Source organism: Lemur catta, chromosome X (genome assembly GCF_020740605.2).
Source record: "Lemur catta isolate mLemCat1 chromosome X, mLemCat1.pri, whole genome shotgun sequence".
NCBI classification, from domain to species: domain Eukaryota; kingdom Metazoa; phylum Chordata; class Mammalia; order Primates; family Lemuridae; genus Lemur; species Lemur catta.
In genome coordinates, this window is record NC_059155.1 from 5,824,318 (window position 1) to 5,845,620 (window position 21,303).

The 21,303-nt window shown below is 56.3% G+C and overlaps 1 protein-coding gene across 1 annotated transcript; it reads right to left on the minus strand.

Annotated features, from left to right (window-relative positions):
• Window positions 1-17,443: 17,443 nt before the first annotated feature.
• LOC123628825 (paraneoplastic antigen Ma6E-like) lies at window positions 17,444-20,260 on the minus strand. The gene is made up of 3 exons (XM_045538783.1): window positions 19,582-20,260; window positions 18,655-18,873; window positions 17,444-18,492 (listed from the first exon to the last, which is right to left on the minus strand). The coding sequence occupies exons 1-3, from the start codon at window positions 20,258-20,260 to the stop codon at window positions 17,444-17,446; spliced, it is 1,947 nt and encodes a 648-aa protein (XP_045394739.1).
• Window positions 20,261-21,303: the final 1,043 nt, after the last annotated feature.

Here is a 21,303-nt window from a genome sequence, read left to right on the forward strand (position 1 = left end):
GCTGCTTCAGGGGCTCCCCTGCCCAGGCTCAGGGACACCACTGGCCCTTGGTTTGCTTCTTAGAACTGGGGCTGCTCTGCACAGAGTCCTTTGCTGGCTCTTCTTACTCCATTCTTCCTCTATGGTTCTTGTCTGTTCACAGTTATGAATGTTTAGAGACTTCATATGACCTGTGGGATAGATGACAGTCTCTCAAACCCCACCAGATGATGCCTCACTGGGTGACTTTTGGTGGCAATTACGAAGATAACGCTTCTCGGAAGAGTAGGGAAACCTTGATCTTTGGATAGAAATGAAGAACACAATCTAATATAATAATATAATAGTATAATAATATAATAGTTATGACAGTTTAAAGTAAAAATTATGATAGTGCATTATAGGGTTTATAACAGATATAATACATACAACAATCACAGCATAAAAAGATGGGGTGGAGAGGGAATGAATCAATATGGTGAAAAAAGATTCTTAAATTTATGTGAAGTGGTACAATATAAGCCATAAGTAGACAGTAAAAAGTAAAGAATATATATATTTTAATGTCTAGAGCAATCACAAAAAATCAATTTAGAACGGTATTTCTAAAAAGGCAATAGATAAATAAAATGGAATTCTAAAAATTATTTGATGAACCCAGGCAGGAAAGGGTGAACATAAGAGCGAAAATGTATGAGACAGACAGTAAAAAAACAGACCTAAATCCAACCACATAAAAATTACATTAAATGTAAATGTCCTAAACTCCAATGAAAAAGCAGAGACTGTCAGAATGGATTAAAAAACCAAGGCTTTTGCTGCCTAGAAGAGACATAAGTTAAATTTAAAGACTCAGATGGCTTGATAGTAAGAGATGTGCTTATGTTTACTCATGCAAATTGTAAACATAAGAAAGTCAGGATGGCTATATTAAAAGCAGACAAAGTAGAGTTAAAGACAAAGAGTATCACCTAAAATAAAAGGTGATAATGATATAAAGGTCAATTAATTAGGAACACATAGAATTCGTAAATGTGTTTGCACCCAGTAACCGTTTCAAAATATATTTAAAAATTTAAAAAATTAAGAGAGAAATAGAAAATTTCACAATCATAGTTGGAGATTTTCACAATCCTGCCTCAGTAATTGATACTATTGAAGAAATCAGTAAACATATATAGCACCTTTTGGACATTATCAACTACAATGTAAAGCAAACAGTAGAGCAAATTGGACCAATGTGACAAAATGAACTTCTCCTCCGCCAATTTACTTCCCCAACCCTACTTCCTTGTTGGTAGGCCATTTTGTGGGTGGAGAGCCAATAGGGAGGCTCCACGCCTTGCCGCACCAAGCCCCTGCCATTCAAGTAAGGTTGGTCATTGGCACCGCCTCCTGTGCTCGCATCACGTGCTTCCTCCACCCAATCATGTCCCCGCACCGAGGCGCCAAGAACTTTCTCCCTCACCTGGGGATTCTGGGAGAACAACGGTTCCCGGAGCCCGCGTGCCTGAGCACGGAGGAACTGGGAGCCCCTCAGAGCTCCAGGCATGCAGGTCTGACGGAGTCCTTCAGACCCTTCCAGGTGGGACTCCAGAGCAGCCCACGGAGTTGGAGAAGGTGAGCAAGCCGGGGCTTGGCTGGGACTTAGGCCCCACAGTTACCAGGAGGAAGTCCCGCACAGGGGCCTGTTAGCTGCCTGGGTGGGAGCGGAGCCGGCGTGGGGGGAGCGGGCAGAGGTGGGGGGAGGGAGTGGGGAGGGCCTCCCTGTGTGGTTGTGGGGAAGCGGATGGGGGGTCCCGGCTCTCTGCGTGGGCATCACTGTAGTGGACGGCTCTAGGCTGCGGAAGCCTGTGAGGAAGGCGCCACTGTGAGGGGAGGCCGCAGAGGAGGGCAGAGGCTACTGTTCCCTACCGTGGGGCGGCCGGAGGGGTGAGGGAACGGGGGCTGGTGGGGGGTGCTCCGGTGTGGGGAGACGGGAGGACGGGCCCACTGGCTAAGCGTGGGCGGCATGAGAGGAGGGCTACAGAGGAGCATCACAGGGTGTGGGGGCCAGAGAGCAGGGCAACCGGCTGCCTCTGGGTGGGGACGGAGGGAAGGGTCCTGGCTGGGGGGCCTGAGAGGAAAGGGCTACCTGCAGCACGGGGGGGAGGGAGCCGGGGGTGGGGGAAGGGTGGCGGAGGTTGGGACCCGGTGGGGGCAGGGAGAGGGAGCGGGTGGGGGAGGGAGCCGGTGGTGGGGGGAAGGGTGGAGGAGGTTGGGATCGGGTGGGGGGAGGGAGAGGGAGAGGGTGGGGGACCGGTGGGGGAAAGGGGAGGAAGCCGGGGGTCGGGGGAAGGGGTGGCGGAGGTTGGGATGCGGTGGGGGGAGGGAGAGGGAGACGGTGGGGGAGCGGTGGGGGGAAGGGCAGGGAGCCGGGGGTGGGGGAAGGGGTGGCGGAGGTTGGGATCGGGTGGGGGACGGCGAGGGAGTCAGTGGGGGTACCGGCGGAGGTAGAGGGGGAGGGAGCAGGTTGGGGGGCAGGGAGCGCCCCCTGTGGGGGACTAGAAGAGACGGAGAGGGAAGGGAGGGCTCCTGGGCAGGCCCGCGTGAGCTGAGCGAGGCCGCACGCGTGTGGGGGGGTGATGGGAGGAGTGCGGTAGGACCGCCATGGGGGATGAGCTGGAGGGGAAGGCAGCCTGGCCACCTGCAGGAAGGGTGGCTGCCCGGTGTGGGCAGCCGGGAGGGGAGGGTTAGCTTCTACGCAGGCGGGCGCGCGGCAGTGCGGGCGCGTGGCCTCTGGGGCTGTGGGCTGCGGCTCCCGGCCGTGGGGAACGTGGGAGCAGAGGTGGGGGGAGGGAGCGGGTTGTGGGGCGCCCGGCTGCGGTGTGGAAGGGGCGGGCTCCGGGGGGCACGCATGAGGGGTGGGGGCAGGGGCGGAGGGCTCCCTGCTGTGGAGGCACCCTGCTTCCTGGGGCTAGAGGGGAGTGCCGCCAGCTGTGTGTTGGGGCGCCCGGTAGGGGAGGACGCCTTGCGGCCAGAAGGGGCTGGGCTGGAACGGATGGCTGCCAACCAGGGTGTAGGGGGCTCCGAAGGGGAGGCCCCCGGCTGCCTAGGGTGGAGGTGATGACGGGGGCCCCCTAGCGGTGGTTGTCCACCAAGGCGAGTCAGGGGGTGGGGGCGTTCGGTGAGCTGCTCTGGCCCTCTGCAGTTGGAACTGGAGATGCTTCAGGTTTCCTCTGTGGGTGGTGGCCACAGGCTTGCAGTGGTTTGGAGGGGGCAGGGCCGTGGCCTCTTCACAAAATACAGATCCATTACGAGGGAAAAGTAGACATTCACCTAGATAGGCCATGTTGGGCCATTAAAAAGTGTTAGTAAATTTAAAAGGACTGTGCTTTTTACGCTGAGTTCTCTAACCGTGGTGCATTCATATTTGAAGTCAATGATGATAAATATTTCTAAGTATTTTGAAATGTGTGGGTCAAAGAAGAAATCACAAAGGAACTTAGAAGATGTTTCAAAACGAATTTAAAAAAATACAACTTACCCAAACCACTGGGAGGCCACTAAAGAAGCAATCAGAGGAAAATTTCTTATTTTAAATGTTTATATTAGACAAAAAGAAAGGCAGAAAATCAGGGACCTAGTGGTCCATTTGAAGAAGCTGGACAAAGAAGAGCAAAAGTAAACTAACTGAGGCAAATGAAGAATAATAGAGATAAGAGGGGAAAGAAATGGTAAAATCAAACTATAGAGACAACTAATAAACCCAAATGTTGGCTCTTCTTAAACAGTAACAAAATTGATCAACCCTAGCAAGCCTAGTTAAGACAAAAGAGAATGAACACTAATCAATATCAGGAATGAGAGACAGGACGTTTCTACAGATCATGCAGGCATTACAAAGATGAGGGAATAATTGTGAACAAGTTTATGCCCAAAGTTTTGAAAATGTAGATAAACTTGCAAATACTTTTGGGGGACAGAAAGCAACTTATTAGAACTGACACCACATAAAACAGAAAATATAACTGCCCTATATCTTGTAAATGAGTTTAATTTGTTATTTTAAAAGTTCCCTAAAATCAAAGAAACAAAATAAAACAAGTGGGGAGACGCTGCAGGCTCCTCCTCCCTTAGGTAGGGGGAAGCTGAGCAGTAGGAGTGGGTGTGTGGCACAGACATGCTTCTCTCCCCTGCACACTCAGGCCTCCACAGAGATTGCGACAGACAGTCAGCAACCATCAGCACACACCTCTGTACCATGAACTCCCCCGAGTCCCTGGCCATGGCGCTGGCGACACTGCAGGACTGGTGCCGCTGCCTGGGCGTGAACGCGCAGCGCTCCCTGCTCATCCTGGGCATCCCTGACGACTGCCGGGAGGACGAATTCCAGGAGGCCGTGCAGGCTGCGCTGTGGCCCCTGGGCAGGTACCGAGTGCTCGGCAAGGTCTTCAGAAAGGAGCTGGGGGCCAGGGCAGCCCTGGTCGAGTTTGCAGACTATCTAAACCGAAGTGTGATCCCGCGACAGATACCAGGCAAGGGGGGACCCTGGACTGTGATCTTCCTGCCCCAGGCCCATGATGCTGACTTACAGGACAGACCCGATTTCCCTGCAAGGCCCCAGGGTCAAGCAGTGGCCAGATGGGCAGGTGAGGCAGGAACTGCAGGCATGGCAGGGGCTGCAGTTGTGGCAGATATTTCAAGTGAGGCAGGAGCTGCAGGTGAGGCAGTTGAGGCAGGAGAGGCAGGAGCTGCAGAAGAGGGAGGAGTTGCAGGAGCAGCAGGAGAGTCAGGAGCTGCAAGAGAGGCAGCAGCGGGAGGAGAGGCAGGAGCAGCAGGACAGTCAGGAGCTGCAGGAGAGGCAGGAGCTGCAGGTGAGGCAGCAGCGGGAGGAGAGGCAGGAGCTGCAGGAGAGGCAGGAGCTACAGGGGAGGCAGGAGCTGCAGGGGAGGCAGTTGAGGCAGGAGCTGCAGGAGAGGGAGGAGTTGCAGGAGCAGCAGGAGAATCAGGAGCTGCAGGTGACGCAGGAACTGCAGGAGAGGAAAGAGCTTCAGGAGAGGGAGGAGTTGCAGGAGGAGCAGGAGTGGCAGGAGCAGCAGGAGAGTCAGGAGCTGCAGGTGACTCAGGAACTGCAGGAGAGGAAAGAGCTTCAGGAGAGGGAGGAGTTGCAGGAGCAGCAGGAGAGTCAGGAGCTGCAGGAGTGGCAGGAGCAGCAGGAGAGTCAGGAGCTGCAGGTGACGCAGGAACTGCAGGAGAGGAAAGAGCTTCAGGAGAGTCAGGAGCTGCAGGAGTGGCAGCAGCGGGAGGTGAGGCAGGAGAGGCAGGAGCTGCAGGAGAGGCAGGAGCAGCAGGAGAGTCAGGAGCTGCAGGAGTGGCAGAAGCGGGAGGTGAGGCAGGAGCTGCAGGAGAGGCAGGAGCTGCAGGAGAGGCAGGAGAGGCAGGAGCTGCAGGTGAGGCAGGAGCTGCAGGAGAGGCAGGAGCTGCAGGTGAAGAAGCAGCAGCAGTTGAGGCAGGAGCTATGGGTGAGGAGGGAGCTGCAGGTGTTACAGGAGTTGCAGGTGTGACAGGAGCTGTGGGTATGGCAGGGGCTGCAGGTGAGGCAGGAGCTCTAGGTGAGTTAGAAGTCTTGCACTTGGCAGAAGAAACAAATGAGGCCAGAGGCTGGTCTGAGCACTTGAGGCAGGCTTTGCAGGCTATGTTGGAAAACTTGTCCTACCAGCCACTGAGAACCTTTTCTGGAATGGAACATCGAGGCCGCAGGGAAGAGTTCTTTGAGAGATGGCTAAGCCATGCCAAGGACATGCTGTACCTGTGGCGCAACATATCTGAAACGGAGAGGAGGAGGCGGCTGGTGGAGAGCTTGCGGGGCCCTGCCATGTGTCTCATGTCTGGCCTCCTGGCAGAGAATCCTGACATCCCAGTGCAGGACTGCCTGGCCAAGCTCATGCAGGTGTTCGGGAACAAAGACACCCAGATAAGGGCACGGCTGAAGTTCCTGACCTGCGCGCAGCGTCCTGAGGAGAGTCTGGTTGCCTACGTGGTGCGCCTGGAAGGCCAGCTGGACGAGGCCATAGAGAAGGGGGCCTTCCACCCGGCCATCGCAGACCAGGTGCGAGCCCAGGAGGTGCTGATGCAGGGCCGGCCCAACGCGACGCTGCGGGACAAGCTGCGGAGGATGCAGCTGGAGAGGAGGCCGCCTGGCTTCCTGGGGCTGCTGCGACTCATTCGGGAGACCGAGGCCTCGGAGGCAGCTCTAACTATGAGGGAGCAGCAGTTGCGCACAGGAGAAGAAGGGACCCCTGGGGACGGTGGAGACCCAGCTGCCGCCCAGGCCGCCCAGGCCGCCCCTGCCGCGGGAGGCGCAGCTGAGGCCTCCCCAGCCCGTGACGGTGCCAGCCAGGCTGTTCCTGTCCGTGCAGATGCTGCCCAGGTTACTGCCGGTAGCCCGGGAGCCGCTCAGACCTCCCCTGCCCCTGAAGAGGTCGCCGAGGCCTCCCCTGCCGCTCAGGAAGACGACAGTGTCCCTGCCCCTGCGGGCCTGGGTCAGGCAGGACCCACTGAGGCCCCTGGGACCCCCCCCACAGCCCAGGTGTGCAGTGCTTCTGACGCGAGCCCAGGAGGCCCTGGCTGGGTGCCCGAGAGCCGGGCCCAGGCGGGAGACCAGGAGGCCGAGGAGGCCCCCCTGGATGGGGAGGAGTAGGGAGAGGAGGACAGGGCTGGGGACATGAGCCGCCCCAAGTCCTCCTCAGGCAAACAGGCTCAGAAGGCCCAGGGGCCTCCCACCTCCCCCAGGGGCCCCAGCCACCATCCCCGGCCATCCCCCATTCTTCCTGGTGATCCCAAATGACCATGTTTGCCACCCAACAGGGAGGGGAGAGGCGCCCCTGCTGTGACACCACCGCACCTGGCCCCAGCCCCAAACCCTGCCAACTCGGGCAGCCGGCCTGGAAGCACCCGTGAGCGGCCTGGGTGAGGGCACCCGAAGACGTCTGCCACCCGCACTGGACCGGGAGACCTTAGAGGGACAGAGGCCGTCTCAAGGGTGCCGGCTGCCTGGGCCTCCCCAGAGGGGCCCCCCGTTCACCGTCCCCGGGACAGGCCGAGCCCTGTTCTGGGAGGCCCACCCTTATCCGTGTAGGCCCCGTAGCGACCCACGTGTCAAGCACACGCGCCCCCCGGCCACCAGCCACCGTTCCTGTGCAAAGCCGCTGTGTGTGCGCCAGCCCCGGGGGCCACGTCCCGGCCTGCCCGGCCAGCCGCCTCTCGGCCCCGGGCACGTGCTGTGGGCTTCGGTGCCAGCCCGGGCTCTGCTCGCTGTCGTGCAGTGTCGTGAGCTCAGCCTCTGCTTTCTCCGAGTAGATTTAGGCCTACCGCAGCTTGTCCTCGCGGAGATGTGTGTGTTCTTACCCGAGCAGCTCCTCCCCGGAGACCCGGAGCACAGTCCCAGGAGGCAGCGGGAAGGACGACGACCAGGGCAGCAGGGATGCCCACCCCGTGACCTCGGGGAGAAGAGCTGGACCAGGGACGGACCGGGGGCTGTGCTTTGACGTCCACCCCTGCTGTCCCTTGTGACTCAGTTTCCTCGATGTGGTGGGGTGTGTCCTGCTGTGTTTTCCAGTGTCCCGTGACTGTCCTGTGCCGGCCATAGGGCAGGGCCTCGCCCCAGCGGGTGGACCGGAGGGGGTCCCTGAAGGGAGTGGACGTTGCCAGAGTCCAGCCTCCCGGCCAGGGGCACATGCGGGGGCCCTCAGGAGGGAAGCTCATGGCAGGAGGGCCACAGCGGGGACCTGGCAGAGGAGGCACCTGGCCAGGGAGCCCAGGACGAGGGCCCTGGGACCTGTGGCCTCCAGTGGCCGTCATCAGTTGCTGTCCCTGTTGTCATTCCCTTCTCTCCAGTGGTTGCAGTAAATGTTTCTGTTCAATAAATTTCATTGCATGTTCCAGCTGAATCTTGTTTCTGCTCTGGGCCGTTGAGGGGGGCGTCCGCTGGGGATGGTTGGGGTGTGGAGGGGACAAGTAAGACCCCTGCTCAGCAACCATGGGAGGCATCTCCAGTGAGAGGGTGAACACTTTGACCACCAGGACATGACATGACATGATGAGGGCTTTTCTGTCTTTCTTTCTTTTTTTCAATTTTTCTGAGACAGTCTCACTCTGTTCCCCCAGCTAGAGTGAAGCGGTATGTTCATAGCTCACTGTACCCTAACATTCCTGAGCTCACCTGATTCTCCTGCCTCAGCCTCCCAAGTAGCTGGGACTACAGGTGTGTGCCATGCCACTGGGCTAATTTTCCTATTTTTAGTAGAGACGGGGTCTGGCGCTTGGTCAGGCTGGTCTCGCACTCCTGAGCTCAAGCAATCGTCCTGCCTTGGCCTCCCAGAGTGCTAGGATTATAGGCGTGAGCCACCATGCCTGACTGCATTTCTTATATTTTATAGGTGTGTTGTAATGTTTTGAGGTCTTAGTGGTCCTTAAACTTGGCTCATCTTGTTCCCTGGGGCTTTAAAACATTTGTGCAGATGATGCTGGCTGTCTCCCAGACTGGGGGAGGTGCCACCAGCACGCAGTGCCTGGGGTTCAGGGCTGCTGAGTGCGTGTGATGGATGCGGTGGGGCCATGCAACAAGGAACAGTCCTGTCCACAAGGCCAATAACACTCTGATGAGAAAGCCAATATTAGAGTGATAGGGTTTTTGTAAAACCCCAAATGTTTTTAAATTTGAGAAATCTTAGTCTTGAAAAATTTACCATGAAGTAATGAGAACAACTTAATGAGCAACTCAAAATCTCTTGACACCTGTGGGGCTTCTAGGAGGATGGGCACACACATGTCCATACAACCTCCACCTGTAAAGTGACACTTCTCTCAAAGAACAGAAGAGCAGGCCAGGGAGGGGGGCAACGAAAGGGGGCCTGTCATCACTGGGGTGTGTGTGTGGGGGGTGTGCTCTCCGAAGGGGTGACATCCAGGCTGCGAGTGGGAGTAGCAGCCTGTTCCAAGAAAAGCTTTCGACTAAATGGATTCGACAAGGTTTAGCCGAGCATTAAAGGGTTCATGCTTTGGGCAGTGTGCAAAACGAAGAGGTTCGGAGAGCTCCACGGCAGCAGCGAGCATCGGGCTTTCGGAGACTGAATGCAGAAGCAAGGTAAAGAAATACTCAGTTGGCTACAGCTAGGTGTTTGCCTTATTGGGTACGACTTGGTGGAAGGTCCTTAGGCAGAGGTGAGTTGGCAGTTTCTGATTGGTTAAGCTTACGTTTTGTTTTAGTGTTTACGTTGGACTTCAGTTTGCTTACGCAAGACTCCAAGGCAGTGGAGCTGTCTCATGCTAGTGATCTCCTAATGAATGTTTTTAAACAAGGCCAAGAGCATAGCATGTATCCTGGCCCTTGGAAGGGCTGGAGCTTGGCATGGTGGTACTGAAAACTGGGGACATAGGGTGCAGAAGATGAGACCTTTTGGGCCCTGCGGGGATGGGGAGGAGTTGGGTTTAATGCCAAGGGCAGCAGGATGCTGTTGGACCTGGCGGGCACCAATCAATCTTTCTGTTCCAGAAAGTTCCCACTTTATGAGGTTAAGTCCACCTGCCATGAAAGGGGCAGAACGTGCCAGGTCTGAGCTCGCCCAGCCTCCCTTGCAGCTGGGGTACAGGCACGTGACCTGAGCTCCAGCAGTCAGATGCACCCACTGCCAACTGAGTCTGAAGCCAAGGTGGGAAGCAGGGCCCACCCGATGGACTGGGTCTCTGCAGATGATGTCTGATTGCGCGCTGCTTCAGGGGCTCCCCTGCCCAGGCTCAGGGACACCACTGGCCCTTGGTTTGCTTCTTAGAACTGGGGCTGCTCTGCACAGAGTCCTTTGCTGGCTCTTCTTACTCCATTCTTCCTCTATGGTTCTTGTCTGTTCACAGTTATGAATGTTTAGAGACTTCATATGACCTGTCGGATAGATGACAGTCTCTCAAACCCCACCAGATGATGCCTCACTGGGTGACTTTTGGTGGCAATTACGAAGATAACGCTTCTCGGAAGAGTAGGGAAACCTTGATCTTTGGATAGAAATGAAGAACACAATCTTTATAATAGTTATGACAGTTTAAAGTAAAAATTATGATAGTGCATTATAGGGTTTATAACAGATATAATACGTATGTATAGTACATACAACAATCACAGTATAAAAATTGGGGTGGAGAGGGAATGAATCAATATGGCGAAAAAAGATTCTTAAATTTATGTGAAGTGGTACAATATAAGCCATAAGTAGCCAGCGAAAAGTAAAGAATATATATTGTAATCTCTAGAGCAATCACAAAAAATCAATGTAGAACGGTATTTGTAAAAAGGCAATAGATAAATAAAATGGAATTCTAAAAAATATTTGATTAACCCTGGTTAATGCATTGTTTCCAGCTGAGTCTCGCCAAGTGAGTGTAACTGAGCTTCGGGTGGGCCGGGGGTGGTGTGGGCTGGGGGTGAGGGCAATGGTGGCCGGCTTATCATCGGGGTATGTGCAGGGCAGAGTCTGTGAGTTCCAGTGGGGTCCCCCAGGCTGGTCGGACGCAGGCGACCGGGTGCCGGTGGGCGTGGGCGGCATCTGGTTGGGTCACTACGGCCCTCGAGGAGCCCCCAGGCACGAGCCAGTCAGACGTTGAAGGGACGGGCAGGCTGGCCCGGGGGCCCCAGGATCCCCGCTGGGCAGCAGTGTGGGGGGCTCAGGGCATCCAGGTGGGTCACAGAGGCCACGTGTGTGATCCCAGGCTGGCAGTCAAGGTCAGGGAAGGGCCCCAGAAGGGCGTGGACATGAGGTCAGGTGCCCGGTCCGGAGCTGTGAGCTGGGCTCACACTCAGGGGACTTGTCTGCCCACCCACTCAGTTCAGCCCATCCCTGGGGGCCGTTCCTTTCCGCCTTGGGTCCCTGCAGCCCGACAAGCCCCCAGAGCTGCCTGAGGATGACCCTGCCTCGTGTGGGCGTGGACAGCCCTGTGGATCTGGGACACCCCTACCCTGAGCACTGTGTCCAGAGGGGCAGTTCTCAGAGGGGACCGTCCTCGTCAGCAATGAGGGGCCTGGAACCCGGCCTCCTTAACCTGCTGGGGTCTGGCCCTCTCCCCCACAGGCCGGCAAGCCCGCCCCAAATCGAGGGCAGCCCCGATCGGCAGTTCCTGGGATGCAATGTCTTCTGGAGACAGGACCAGGATGAGGGATTCGGCCACTCCCTGCATATGTGCCCGGAGGGGACAGGATTCTTGACCCAGAAATGGGGAGTGGCCCTTGGGCTCACTACATCTGTGCCCACGGGAGACCTCCAGCAGCTCTGAAGGGACAGAGCCTCTGACCATCCCCACGCTGCAGACGAACGACACAGTCCCCAAGGCCGCCAAAGAGCCAGGGCCAGGAACTGCGGCTGCCCGCCCGGCCTGCAGGACCCTGTGTCTGGGGGACGCGGCCGCGGGATGAGAGCTGCTGACAGCAGGGCTGGGGGGGCGGAGGGGCCTCCTTGCGTTTCCCTGGTTCAGAGTGGCTTGTGTGCTGGGATCCCGAAAGCGTGAGTGTGAGTGTGTGCGTGTGTGGGGCTGTGACTGTGGGACCGTGTGAGTGTGAGCAGATGGATGCAGGTGAACTTCTGAGGGCGAGTGGGGTGAATGTGTGCAGGAGTGTGTGAGTGTCATCGAACGGGTGTGCGTGTGACCGTGTTTGCGGGTGAGCATGTGTGTGAGTTTGTGCTGTCATAAGTATGTACGTCATTGTGGATGAGTGTCATTGCACGTGTGTGAGCATGTGAACGTGTCGCTGAACGTTGTCATTGTGTGCGAGTGTGTGAGTTTGTCATTGTGAGTGTATGTCGTTGAGTGCGTGTGTCAATAAATCTGCGTCAGTTAATGTGTCTGAGTGTGTTACTGAGTTGTCCGTATCAGTCAATGCGTGTGAATGTGTGTCAGCGAATGTGCCTGAACGTGCAGGTCATTGCATGTGTGTCCCCAAACATATGTGTGTCACTAAATTGTGTGACTGTGTATCATTGAACCTGTCTGTGATTAAATGTGTGTCTTGTTGAATGTATGTGTCATTGAATGTGAGTGTGTCATGGAACGTGTGTGGACATGTGTGTCGTTGACTGTGTATCATTGAGTATGTGTGAGTATCGTACTGAATTGAATGTGTGTCATTGAATGTGAGTGTGTCATGGAACGTGTGTGGACATGTGAGTTTGTCAGTGGATGTGTGTGGTGTGAGTGTGTCCCTGAATGTGTGTGAGCACCAGTCTTGGACTCGGTGGGCTGTGAATCCTCGAATGGATCAAGCGGGGGATGCAGGAGGAAGGTTCCAGGAGGCACAGCCGCCTCCCCACCTGTCGGGAGCAGGGAGACCCTTGATGGATCTGGCTGAGGGCTCCTACAGCGGGGGGCCCTGTCCCCTTAAGCCCTGCCCAGCCGTTGGCACATCCCGATTGCAGAGCTTCTATTATACTTTGGGTTCAGCTGCACAGTCCTCACCAAGTGCCTCTGGTGGCACCGTGTGTGGCCTGCCACACAGGCCCACCCAGGTGCTTTCCTGGACACCCAGGGACTGAGACAACCCCACCGGCTAGGCGGGGGCCTCCCAGGGTCACAGAAGGCTCGAGCAGCAGGTGGGGGACCCAATCAGGCAACATCCTGGTGGGTGAGGCTGAGCAGAGGGGACTGTGAGAGGCCCCATCCTGTGGCCTCTTCCTGAGCAGAGAGGACTGAATGAGATCACGTCCTCAAATATGTCCCTTTGCAGAGGGGGCTGACTGGAGTCCTGTCCTCTGGCCTGTCCCTGAGCAGAGAGGACTGGGAGATGTGTCCTCGAGTCTCTCCCCTGAGCAGAGTGGACTGGGAGAGGTCCGTGCCAAGTCTGTCCATGAGCAGACTGGATTGAGGGAGGTCCTGCCCTAGGTCTGTCCCTGAGCACAGAGGACTGAGAGAGGTCCTGTTTTTAGGTGTATCCCTGAGAATAGACAACTGACAGAGTTTGTCCTCAAGTCTGTCTATCAGAAGGAAGGAATGAGGGAGGTTTTTTCCTCAGGTCTGTCCCTTGAGCAGAGCGAACTAGGAAAAGTCCTTGCTCAATTCTGTCCAGGAGCAAAACACACTGAAGGACGTCCTGCCCTAGGTCTGTCCCTGACCACAGAAGACCAAGAGAAGTCCCATCCTTGGATCAGATCCACTCTGCCCCTCAGCCATCACACCCAGACCTGTCACCAAACCTCCCTCGGGAGCTAGGCCTGGGGGGGCTGAACTAGGTGACTGTGAAGATGCCACCCCCGTGAGCCACGAGGAAGGGCCCGGCACACAGCTCTGGACTGGGCACCTGACCTCATGACCACGCCCTTCTGGGGCCCTTCCCTGACCTTGACTGCCAGCCTGGGATCACACACGTGGCCTCTGTGACCCGCCTGGATGCCCTGAGCTCCCCACAGTGTTGCCCATCGGGGATCCTGGGGCCCCCAGGTCAGCCTGCTGGCCCTCACCCTCCCTTCAATGTCTGACCCACTGGTACCTGGGAGCCCCACGATGGCCTTGGGGACCCAACCAGGCACTGCCCACGCCCACCAGCAGTCAGTCGCCCACTCCCGAACAGCCTGGGGGATGCCACTGGCACTCACAGACCCTGCCATGCACACACCCCAATGATAAGCCGGCCACCATTGCCCTCACCCCCAGCCCACACCACCCCCGGCCCACCCGAAGCTCAGTTACACTCACTTGGCGAGACTCAGCTGGAAACAATGCATTAACCAGGGTTAATCAAATATTTTTTTAGAATTCCATTTTATTTATCTATTGCCTTTTTACAAATACCGTTCTACATTGATTTTTTGTGATTGCTCTAGAGATTACAATATATATTCTTTACTTTTCGCTGGCTACTTATGGCTTATATTGTACCACTTCACATAAATTTAAGAATCTTTTTTCGCCATATTGATTCATTCCCTCTCCACCCCATTTTTTATACTGTGATTGTTGTATGTACTATAACTACGTATTATATCTGTTATAAATCCTATAATGCACTATCATAATTTTTACTTTAAACTGTCATAACTATTATAAAGATTGTGTTCTTCATTTCTATCCAAAGATCAAGGTTTCCCTACTCTTCTGAGAAGTGTTATCTTCGTAGATGGCACCAAAAGTCACCCAGTGAGGCATCATCTGGTGGGGTTTGAGAGACTGTCATCTATCCCACAAGTCATATGAAGTCTCTAAACATTCATAACTGTGAACAGACACGAACCACAGAGGAAGAATGGAGTAAGAAGAGCCAGCAAAGGACTCTGTGCAGAGCAGCCCCAGTTCTAAGAAGCAAACCAAGGGCCAGTGGTGTCCCTGAGCCTGGGCAGGGGAGCCCCTGAAGCAGCGCGCAATCAGACATCATCTGCAGAGACCCAGTCCATCGGGTGGGCCCTGCTTCCCACCTTGGCTTCAGACTCAGTTGGCAGTGAGTGCATCTGACTGCTGGAGCTCAGGTCACGTGACTGTACCCCAGCTGCAAGGGAGGCTGGGCGAGCTCAGACCTGGCATGTTCTGCCCCTTTCATGGCAGGTGGACTTAACCTCATAAAGTGGGAACTTTCTGGAACAGAAAGATTGATTGGTGCCCGCCAGGTCCAACAGCATCCTGCTGCCCTTGGCATTAAACCCAACTCCTCCCCATCCCCGCAGGGCCCAAAAGGTCTCATCTTCTGCACCCTATGTCCCCAGTTTTCAGTACCACCATGCCAAGCTCCAGCCCTTCCAAGGGCCAGGATACATGCTATGCTATTGGCCTTGTTTAAAAACATTCATTAGGAGATCACTAGCATGAGACAGCTCCACTGCCTTGGAGTCTTGCGTAAGCAAACTGAAGTCCAACGTAAACACTAAAACAAAACGTAAGCTTAACCAATCAGAAACTGCCAACTCACCTCTGCCTAAGGACCTTCCACCAAGTCGTACCCAATAAGGCAAACACCTAGCTGTAGCCAACTGAGTATTTCTTTACCTTGCTTCTGCATTCAGTCTCCGAAAGTCCGCTGCTCACTGCTGCCATGGAGCTCTCCGAACCTCTTCGTTTTGCACAATGCCCAAAGCATGAACCCTTTAATGCTCGGCTAAACCTTGTCGAATCCATTTAGTCGAAAGCTTTTCTTGGAACAGGCTGCTACTCCCACTCGCAGCCTGGATGTCACCCCTTTGGAGAGCACACCCCCCCACACACACCCCAGTAATGACAGGCCCCCTTTCGTTGCCCCCCTCCCTGGCCTGCTCTTCTGTTCTTTGAGAGAGGTGTCACTTTACAGGTGGAGGTTGTATGGACATGTGTGTGCCCATCCTCCTAGAAGCCCCACAGGTGTCAAGAGATTTTGAGTTGCTCATTAAGTTGTTCTCATTACTTCATGGTAAATTTTTCAAGACTAAGATTTCTCAAATTTAAAAACATTTGGGGTTTTACAAAAACCCTATCACTCTAATATTGGCTTTCTCATCAGAGTGTTATTGGCCTTGTGGACAGGACTGTTCCTTGTTGCATGGCCCCACCGCATCCATCACACGCACTCAGCAGCCCTGAACCCCAGGCACTGCGTGCTGGTGGCACCTCCCCCAGTCTGGGAGACAGCCAGCATCATCTGTACGAATGTTTTAAAGCCCCAGGGAACAAGATGAGCCAAGTTTAAGGACCAGTAAGACCTCAAAACATTACAACACACCTATAAAATATAAGAAATGCAGTCAGGCATGGTGGCTCACGCCTATAATCCTAGCACTCTGGGAGGCCAAGGCAGGACGATTGCTTGAGCTCAGGAGTTCGAGACCAGCCTGACCAAGCGCCAGACCCCGTCTCTACTAAAAATAGGAAAATTAGCCCAGTGGCATGGCACACACCTGTAGTCCCAGCTACTTGGGAGGCTGAGGCAGGAGGATCAGGTGAGCTCAGGAGTCTTAGGATACAGTGAGCTATGAACACACCGCTTCATTCTAGCTGGGGGAACAGAGTGAGACTGTCTCAGAAAAATTGAAAAAAAAAAAAGAAAGAAAGACAGAAAAGCCCTCATCATGTCATGTCATGTCCTGGTGGTCAAAGTGTTCACCCTCTCACTGGAGATGCCTCCCATGGTTGCTGAGCAGGGGTCTTACTTGTCCCCTCCACACCCCAACCATCCCCAGCGGACGCCCCCCTCAACGGCCCAGAGCAGAGGCAAGACTCAGCTGGAACATGCAATGAAATTTATTGAACAGAAACATTTACTGCAACCACTGGAGAGAAGGGAATGACAACAGGGACAGCAACTGATGACGGCCACTGGAGGCCACAGGTCCCAGGGCCCTCGTCCTGGGCTCCCTGGCCAGGTGCCTCCTCTGCCAGGTCCCCGCTGTGGCCCTCCTGCCATGAGCTTCCCTCCTGAGGGCCCCCGCATCTGCCCCTGGCCAGGACGCTGGACTCTGGCAACGTCCACTCCCTTCAGGGACCCCCTCCGGTCCACCCGCTGGGGCGTGGCCCTGCCCTATGGCCGGCACAGGACAGTCATGGGACACTGGAAAACACAGCAGGACACACCCCACCACATCGAGGAAACTGAGTCACAAGGGACAGCAGGGGTGGACGTCAAAGCACAGCCCCCGGGGAGCCTCGCACAGCCGCCCGGTCCGTCCCTGGTGCAGCTCTTCTCCCCGAGGTCACGGGGTGCGCGTCCCCGCCCCCCTGGTGGTCGTCCTTCCCGCTGCCTCCTGGGACTGTGCTCTGGGTCTCCGGGGAGGAGCTGCTCGGGTAAGAACACACACATCTCCGCGAGGACAAGCTGCAGTAGGCCTAAATCTACTCGGAGAAAGCAGAGGCTGAGCTCACGACACTGCACGACAGCGAGCAGAGCCCGGGCTGGCACCGAAGCCCACAGCACGTGCCCGGGGCCGAGAGGCGGCTGGCCGGGCAGGCCGGGACGTGGCCCCCGGGGCTGGCGCACACACAGCGGCTTTGCACAGGAACGGTGGCTGGTGGCCGGGGGGCGCGTGTGCTTGACACGTGGGTCGCTACGGGGCCTACACGGATAAGGGTGGGCCTCCCAGAACAGGGCTCGGCCTGTCCCGGGGACGGTGAACGGGGGGGCCCCTCTGGGGAGGCCCAGGCAGCCGGCACCCTTGAGATGGCCTCTGTCCCGCTAAGGTCTCCCGGTCCAGTGCGGGTGGCAGACGTCTTCGGGTGCCCTCACCCAGGCCGCTCACGGGTGCTTCCAGGCCGGCTGCCCGAGTTGGCAGGGTTTGGGGCTGGGGCCAGGTGCGGTGGTGTCCCGGCAGGGGCGCCTCTCCCCTCCCCGTTGGGTGGCAAACATGGTCATTTGGGATCACCAAGAAGGGTGGGGGAAGGGCCGGGGATGGTGGCTGGGGCCCCTGGGGGAGGTGGGAGGCCCCTGGGCCTTCTGAGCCTGTTTGCCTGAGGAGGACTTGGGGCGGCTCATGTCCCCAGCCCTGTCCTCCTCTCCCTACTCCTCCCCATCCAGGGGGGCCTCCTCGGCCTCCTGGTCTCCCGCCTGGGCCCGGCTCTCGGGCACCCAGCCAGGGCCTCCTGGGCTCGCGTCAGAAGCACTGCACACCTGGGCTGTGGGGGGAGTCCCAGGGGCCTCAGTGGGTCCTGCCTGACCCAGGCCCGCAGGGGCAGGGACACTGTCGTCTTCCTGAGTGGCAGGGGAGGCCTCGGCGACCTCTTCAGGGGCAGGGGAGGCCTGGGCGGCTCCCGGGCTACCGGCAGTAACCTGGGCAGCATCTGCACGGACAGGAACAACCTGGCTGGCACCGTCACGGGCTGGGTAGGCCTCAGCTGGGACTCCCGCGGCAGGGGCGGCCTGGGCGGCACCTGGGTCTCCACCATCCCCAGGGGTCCCTTCTTCTCCTGTGCGCAGCTGCTGCTCCCTCATAGTTAGAGCTGCCTCCCAGGCCTCGGTCTGCCGAATGAGTCGCAGCAGCCCCAGGAAGCCAGGCGGCCTCCTCTCCAGCTGCATCCTCCACAGCTTGTCCCGCAGCGTCGCGTTGGGCCGGGCCTGCATCAACACCTGCCGGGCTCGCACCTGGTCTGCGATGGCCGGGTGGAAGGCCCCCTTCTCTATGGCTTCGTGCAGCAGGCCTTCCAGGCGCACCACGTAGGCAACCAGACTCTCCTCGAGACGCTGCGAGCAGGTCAGGAACTTCAGCCGTGCCCTTATCCGGGTGTCTTTGTTCCCAAACACCTGCACGAGCTCGGCCAGGCAGTCCTGCACTGGGGTGTCAGGATTCTCTAACAGGAGGCCACACATGAGATCCAGGGCAGGGCCCCCCAGGCTCTCCATCAGCCGCCTCCTCCTCTCCCTTTCAGATATGTTGCGCCACAGGTACAGCATGTCCTTGGCATGGCTCAGCCAGCTCTCAAAGAACTCTTCCCTGCGGCCTGGCTCTTCCATTCCAGTAAAGGTTCTCAGTGGCTGGTAGGGCAAGTTTTCCAACATAGCCTCCAAAGCCTGCCTCAAGTGCTCGGCCCAGCTTCTGGCCCCATTTGTTTCTTCTGCCAAGTGCAAGACTTCTACCTCACCTAGAGCTCCTGCCTCACCTGCAGCCCCTGCCATATCCACAGCTCCTGTCACACCTGCAACTCCTGTAACACCATCAGCTCCCTCCTCACCCATAGCTCCTGCCTCTCCTGCTGCTGCTTCTCCACCTACACCTCCTGCCTCTCCTGCAGCTCCTGCCTCACCGGCAGCTCCTGCCTCTCCTGCAGCTCCTGCCTCTCCTGAAGCTGCTGCAGCTCCTGCCTCACCTGCAGCTCCTGCCTCTCCTGCACCTCCTGCCTCTCCTGCAGCTCCTGCCTCACCCGCAGCTCCTGCCGCACCCGCAGCTCCTGCCTCTCCTGTAGCTCCTGCCTCACCTGCAGCTCCTGCCTCTCCTGAAGCTGCTGCAGCTCCTGCCTCTCCTGTAGCTCCTGTCTCACCTGCAGCTCCTGCCTCTCCTGCAGCTCCTGCCTCTCCTGCCTCACCTGTAGCTCCTGCCTCTCCTGCCTCACCTGCAGCTCCTGCCTCACTTGTAGCTCCTGCCTCTCCTGCAGCTCCTGCCTCACTTGAACCTCCTGCCTCACCTGAACCTCCTGCCGCTCCTGCCTCTCCTGCAGCTCCTGACTCTCCTGTAGCTCCTGCCTCACCAGCTGCTGCTTCTTCACCTGCAGCTCCTGCCTCTGCTGTAGCTCCTTTCTCACCTGCAGCTCCTGCCTCTCCTGCAGCTCCTGCCTCACCTGCAGCTCCTGTCTCTCCTGCCTCACCTGTAGCTCCTGCCTCTCCTGCCTCACCTGCAGCTCCTGCCTCACCTGTAGCTCCTGCCTCTCCTGCAGCTCCTGCCTCACTTGAACCTCCTGCCTCACCTGAACCTCCTGCCGCTCCTGCCTCTCCTGCAGCTCCTGACTCTCCTGTAGCTCCTGCCTCACCAGCTGCTGCTTCTTCACCTGCAGCTCCTGCCTCTCCTGTAGCTCCTGTCTCACCTGCAGCTCCTGCCTCACCTGCAGCTCCTGCCTCTCCTGCCTCACCTGCAGCTCCTGCCTCTCCTGCCTCACCTGCTATTGCCTCACCTGTAGCTCCTGCCTCACCTGCAGCTCCTGCCTCACCTGTAGCTCCTGCCTCTCCTGCAGCTCCTGCCTCACCTGCAGCTCCTGCCTCTCCTGCAGCTCCTGCCTCACCTGAACCTCCGGCCTCTCCTGCAGCTCCTGACTCTCCTGTAGCTCCTGCCTCACCAGCTGCTGCTTCTTCACCTGCAGCTCCTGCCTCTCCTGCAGCTCCTGCCTCTCCTGTAGCTCCTGCCTCTCCTCCAGCTCCTGCCTCTCCTGAAGCTCCTGCCTCTGCTGCACCTCCTGCCTCTCCTGAAGACCCTGCCTCTCCTGTCCCTCCTGCAGCTCCTGCCTCTTCTGCACCTCCTGCCTCACCTGCCCATCTGGCCACTGCTTGACCCTGGGGCCTTGCAGGGAAATCGGGTCTGTCCTGTAAGTCAGCATCATGGGCCTGGGGCAGGAAGATCACAGTCCAGGGTCCCCCCTTGCCTGGTATCTGTCGCGGGATCACACTTCGGTTTAGATAGTCTGCAAACTCGACCAGGGCTGCCCTGGCCCCCAGCTCCTTTCTGAAGACCTTGCCGAGCACTCGGTACCTGCCCAGGGGCCACAGCGCAGCCTGAACGGCCTCCTGGAATTCGTCCTCCCGGCAGTCGTCAGGGATGCCCAGGATGAGCAGGGAGCGCTGCGCGTTCACGCCCAGGCAGCGGCACCAGTCCTGCAGTGTCGCCAGCGCCATGGCCAGGGACTCGGGGGAGTTCATGGTACAGAGGTGTGTGCTGATGGTTGCTGACTGTCTGTCGCAATCTCTGTGGAGGCCTGAGTGTGCAGGGGAGAGAAGCATGTCTGTCCCACGCACCCACTCCTACTGCTCAGCTTCCCCTACCTAAGGGAGGAGGAGCCTGCAGCGTCTCCCCACTTGTTTTATTTTGTTTCTTTGATTTTAGGGAACTTTTAAAATAACAAATTAAACTCATTTACAAGATATAGGGCAGTTATATTTTCTGTTTTATGTGGTGTCAGTTCTAATAAGTTGCTTTCTGTCCCCCAAAAGTATTTGCAAGTTTATCTACATTTTCAAAACTTTGGGCATAAACTTGTTCACAATTATTCCCTCATCTTTGTAATGCCTGCATGATCTGTAGAAACGTCCTGTCTCTCATTCCTGATATTGATTAGTGTTCATTCTCTTTTGTCTTAACTAGGCTTGCTAGGGTTGATCAATTTTGTTACTGTTTAAGAAGAGCCAACATTTGGGTTTATTAGTTGTCTCTATAGTTTGATTTTACCATTTCTTTCCCCTCTTATCTCTATTATTCTTCATTTGCCTCAGTTAGTTTACTTTTGCTCTTCTTTGTCCAGCTTCTTCAAATGGACCACTAGGTCCCTGATTTTCTGCCTTTCTTTTTGTCTAATATAAACATTTAAAATAAGAAATTTTCCTCTGATTGCTTCTTTAGTGGCCTCCCAGTGGTTTGGGTAAGTTGTATTTTTTTAAATTCGTTTTGAAACATCTTCTAAGTTCCTTTGTGATTTCTTCTTTGACCCACACATTTCAAAATACTTAGAAATATTTATCATCATTGACTTCAAATATGAATGCACCACGGTTAGAGAACTCAGCGTAAAAAGCACAGTCCTTTTAAATTTACTAACACTTTTTAATGGCCCAACATGGCCTATCTAGGTGAATGTCTACTTTTCCCTCGTAATGGATCTGTATTTTGTGAAGAGGCCACGGCCCTGCCCCCTCCAAACCACTGCAAGCCTGTGGCCACCACC

Bases quoted from the DNA above. Each gene is read 5' to 3' on its own strand.
- LOC123628825 (XM_045538783.1), bottom strand. From the start codon at position 20,260: ATGGCGCTGGCGACACTGCAGGACTGGTGCCGCTGCCTGGGCGTGAAC. The intron at 18,874-19,581 runs GTGAGGCAGGAG...CAGCAGCTTCAG, and splicing joins AGGAGAGGCAGGAGCTACAG to GAGAGGCAGGAGCTGCAGGT. The intron at 18,493-18,654 runs GTGTAGGTGGAG...ACTTGGCAGAAG, and splicing joins AGCTGCAGGAGAGGCAGGAG to AAACAAATGGGGCCAGAAGC.